Genomic DNA, 5,000 nt, shown 5'->3' on the forward strand with positions numbered 1-5,000 from the left:
AATTAAGGGTTTATTTCAACCAAACCAGAGTGGTGATTGTTGGAACAGTGGAAAGATGAACCAAGACGGCTTTTCATAGTTTTATTTTGTGTCTGTCCACTTTGAATGAAGTGTGTTTTACGATGATAAAAGTCCTGATTATTTACATGGAGTCTGGTGGGTTTAGCGTACGCAATTTCGCGGATGTTTTTATGTTTAAAAAAAGGGATCTTGCTCTTTAACAGAAAGGTCGACACAGGCTAACATGTACAGGCTAAATGTAAACAAACAGTAAATACATGTAAATAAAGAGCATACATAGTAAAATGTATTCGCAGTAGTATTGCCCTGTTTATCAGACGCCGCTCTCTGTTGTTGTTGTGATCGCTGCTGTCTGTGAGTGGGGAAGATAGCCTGTTATTTATTTATTTAGCCAGCCAGACATAAGTGCTGTAGTCATGCATCGGTCATCTTAGGCTGTGACAGCAGGTTTGAAGTTAGCTGTTAGCTGTTAGCTGAGTAGCATTGAGACAGCGCAGATGAACTCCTGCAGCAGCAGTTTGTTTACATGAAGCATCGCGTCTGTGTCCCAGACTCTGGACATCTTTGGACTGTCTGTGAAGGTCTGACTACATTATGGGAATTATTCCCACTGAGATACACATTTTAAAACCTCTTTAAGACCTTTCTGTTTAACCAGAAATCAGTTATGAGATAGCTAGCGCTAAACCCACCAGACTCCATTTAAAAAAACAATACTTTTAGCGTGTATAGAGCCAACATATTTTCACATGTAAATTGGTAAAATATGTGTTTTATTTAATCCAAAACTAGAGTTGTGATGGTTGGAAAAGTGGAAAGATGAACCAAGACGGCTTTTCATAGTTTGATTTTGTTTCTGTCCGCTTTGAATGAAGTGTATTTTACGATGCTAAAATCACTGATTATTTACATGGAGTCTGGTGGGTTTAGCGAACGCAATTTTTACGGTTTAAAAAAAGGATCTTACTCTTAGGTAAGGGCCGACCTCCTTAGAAATCCTTTCCATAATGTTGTCAGACACTTAAATATTGATCTGATCCTGTCACCGGCAAAACAGCACTTTTGTGTGTGTGTGTGTGTGTGTGTGTGTGTGTGTGTGTGTGTGTGTGTGTGTATGTCTGTCTCTCTGTGTGTGTGTGTGTGTGTCTGTCTGTCTGTCTGTGTGTGTGTGTGTTTGTGTGTGTTAGGGGTGGGACTGTTCGTGGACTTAATCGTTTACGTAAATGCGTCGACTCAAATAATTTGTGTCGACGTGTCACACGAAATCGGAAAAACAACATAGCTGCCTCCAGCAACAGCACAACCTTGGATTCCTCACGAGTCTTCTAAAGTCTGGGAGTATTTTACTCTTAATGCCAACAACAACAACAGCAGCGTGGTAGTCTGTAGACTTTGTAAAACGCATCCCTGAGTCAGGATAACAGCTGCAGAACCCCGTAACTTCTGCTCACCTTTTTGCTCCGCTCCCTCTCCCTCCCAAGTACAGTTTAGGTTCTCTGCCCGAGCCCCAACTTGACTTGACGAAGTCCCTCCACCGTCCCCGGGCCGGGCCCTTGATCAAGCATTTGTGTTTTTTTTAAATCATGACTTTATTAGCCTAACTGGGAGGGGAGAAAGCTCTGCCTCTCCAGCTCGTCCCGTAGCTCTGGGTGTCCTGACCTGACCTGAGTGGGAGGTGAACTGGGCTGTGTCTCTGGCTTCCATCATCACACAACCAGGCCAGATTGGTTCAGATATCTCACCAGTCCTTTATAACGTCACTTATAACGGCCCACGTATTCAACAGTTGTCGGGTTTAAATCGGGCTCCGCCTCATAATTCTAGTTAATGTGTCGGGCCGGGCCGGGCTCGGACACAACGTGCTCGGGATCGGGTCGGGCTGGATGTTTTTAGCCCGATCTAAGCTTCACTCCCAAGCATGTGTGATTATCAACATAGTGACACGGAATGGGTTCCCAGTAGTAGCCTAACGGTACGTTAGTCCGGTGATTTGGTTATATACTCTGTGTGTGTGTGTGTCTCTGTGTCTCTGTGTGTGTCTGTGTGTGTGTGTGTGTGTGTGTCTCAGTGTGTGTGTGTGTGTGTCTCTGTCTGTCTCTGTGTGTGTGTGTGTGTGTGTGTGTGTGTCTCTGTGTGTGTCTCAGTGTGTGTGTGTGTGTGTCTCTGTCTGTCTCTCTGTGTGTGTCTCTGTCTGTCTCTCTGTGTGTGTGTGTCTGTGTGTGTCTCTGTGTGTGTCTCAGTGTGTGTGTGTGTGTGTGTGTGTGTGTGTGTCTCTGTCTGTCTCTGTGTGTGTGTGTGTGTCTGTGTGTGTCTCTGTCTGTCTCTCTGTGTGTGTGTGTGTCTGTGTGTGTCTCTGTGTGTGTGTGTGTGTGTGTGTGTGTGTGTGTGTGTGTGTGTGTGTGTGTGTGCATAATATGTAGTAATGTGTTTCTTGCGTGTTTTTTTTATCTAATGCTTCTAGTTATTGTAACCTGTCTGCCTACATTTCAACATGTTTTTCCTCCGGCATCTTTTAACTATTGTTTGTTGGAACTGACTGTATGGAACACACACACACACACACACACACACACACACACACACACACACACACACACACACACACCATGTGGCCCGGAGAAGCTGCAAATGAATTGCCCATTTGGATTATTAAAGTGTCTCTGAGTGTCTCTGGTTAGCCCTTACTTTAGGAATTATTCTCCTATAGATAATACAACATTTGTATATTTTGCACTCATTTACGTAGAATTCTTTCAGTGCTATCAAAGTAGTTTGCAGTATTTTTTTTATTTAAATGATGGAGACTATATCTGGCTCATCCTCTGGTGGAAGTATTGCACTCTATGTATTTAAGCTTCTGCAGGATTTCTCTTTCTGCTGAAATGTTTCTGGAACTGGTTTCAGAAAACTATATTCTAACTGTATAATAAAGCCCCGTTGAGAGGGAAACGGTGTGTGTTTTGAGAGGAACATGAGAAGCACATAATGGTCGATAGGAAGTGAAAACAAGGAAACACGTCCCTGCTCAGGTCTCTCTTTCTGTCTGGATCTTGTTTGGACTGAACACACTGAATTAGTTCGACCGGCTAAACCGACTTCCTCCCTAAAACACATAAATACATGACGGTTCATCGGCCGATGTTATGGCAACACGGCTTGATGCTCGTCTTGGTTACGGTCAGGGTCTGAAACTTGCACTCGCCAAGCGCCAAATGCAGGTCAACTTTCTGTTTGGCGAGTAAATCTAAGAGTGTTAGCCGCCACGTGGTGGGTTAATGTTTTCTGTCTGGTTTCACTCTGGTTTCTGACAATTTTCTGTCCATTTTCAGACAGTTTTAAGCCGGTTTTAGGTCTGTTTTGTGACCAGTATGTGTAGTTTTACCACCACCAATGAATGAGCCAGTATGTGTAGTTTTACCACCAGTATGTGTAGTTTTACCACCAGTATGTGTAGTTTTACCCCACCAATGAATGAGCCAGTATGTGTAGTTTTACCACCAGTATGTGTAGTTTTACCACCAGTATGTGTAGTTTTACCCCACTAATGAATGAGCCAGTATGTGTAGTTATACCACCACTAATGAGTATATGGTAGTATGTGTAGTTATACCACCACTAATGAGTATGTGGTAGTATGTGTAGTTTTAGACAGCCAGGACTTCCAACAGAAGGTAACGGATGATAAACCAACCACAAAGTTTTGTGATGTTAGGATGAATGTCCGGTGGAGTTACCGTCTACGTGCCAACTCGATCGCTGGTTTCATTTTATTTCCTTTTCTTTCCCCGGCAGAACCGTCAGAAAACTTCCGGGAAATCCTTCAAAATGTGGCCAAACCACACGGAGTCAGTAACATGCGCAAACTGGGACACCTGAATAACTTCATAAAGGTAACGCCACTGAGTTATAGAGAGGCCAAGCCCCGCCCCTTCCTGTGTGTAAGCCCCGCCCCTTCCTGTGTCCACCACGGGACCTTATTTCAGTAAAAATGTGTCCGCTAGTGAACTTAGAGAGACAGATGATGTTCTGATCCTGTATGAACTGAGCCATGAATCACACATCAAGATCAGTTATCAGACAGACAGACAGACAGACAGACAGACAGACAGACAGACAGACAGACAGACAGACAGACAGACAGACACACACACACACAGAGACAGACACACACACACACACACACACACACACACACAACTTCCCTCCTTAAGTATGTAAGGAAAAAAAGAAAAGGAGGAAAGGAAAGAGGGATGAAAGAAAAGGGAAGGATGGAATATAGAAGGAAGGATGGAAATGGAAGGAAAGAAGACAGAGGACAGGAATGATGTAGGAAAGGAGGAAGGAAGGAATGAACTTCACACAACTTTCACTGTTTTTACATAAAAAGGAGTCAGAGTGAAGAATGGCTTCTCAGAAGAGTTAGAGATGAATGTAGCGGTTGATGAGTCATCAGCTGAGTCGTGGTGTGTGTGTGTGTGTGTGTGTGTGTGTGTGTGTGTGTGTGTGTGTGTGTGTGTGTGTGTGTGTGTGTGTGTGTGTGTGTATGTGTGTGTGTGTGTGTGTGTGTTGCAGCTGCTATGCAGCATCAGCCACCGCGAGGACAACTTTGGCTTCACTTACGAAGAAATCATCATTTGGTAAGTGGGGGGTGCATGATATATCTGTGTGTGTGTCTGTGTGTGTGTGTGTGTCTGTCTCTGTGTGTCTGTCTCTGTGTGTGTCTCTGTGTGTGTGTGTGTCTCTGTGTGTGTGTCTGTCTCTGTGTGTGTCTCTGTGTGTGTGTGTGTTTCTCTGTGTGTGTGTCGTCTCTCTGTGTGTCTCTGTGTGTGTGTGTGTCTGTGTGTGTGTCGTCTCTCTGTGTGTCTCTGTGTGTGTGTGTGTCTCTGTGTGTGTGTGTGTGTGTGTGTGTGTGTCTCTGTGTGTGTGTCGTCTCTCTGTGTGTCTCTGTGTGTGTGTGTGTGTCTCTGTGTGTGTGTCTC

At 44.2% G+C, this 5,000-nt stretch overlaps 1 protein-coding gene across 3 annotated transcripts in view; it reads left to right on the plus strand.

The window, feature by feature from the left end:
• The window catches only part of LOC116062316 (rapamycin-insensitive companion of mTOR), a 48,763-nt gene that overhangs the window by 730 nt on the left and 43,033 nt on the right, over positions 1-5,000 (plus strand). For all 3 annotated transcript variants that reach the window (XM_031316978.2, XM_035998997.1, XM_035998999.1), the window contains exons 3-4: positions 3,814-3,911; positions 4,594-4,658. In XM_031316978.2, the coding sequence (XP_031172838.2) occupies positions 3,814-3,911; positions 4,594-4,658 (163 nt within the window). The remainder of the gene's footprint in view (positions 1-3,813; positions 3,912-4,593; positions 4,659-5,000) is intronic.

This window comes from Sander lucioperca, chromosome 2, assembly GCF_008315115.2.
Source record: "Sander lucioperca isolate FBNREF2018 chromosome 2, SLUC_FBN_1.2, whole genome shotgun sequence".
NCBI lineage: Eukaryota > Metazoa > Chordata > Actinopteri > Perciformes > Percidae > Sander > Sander lucioperca.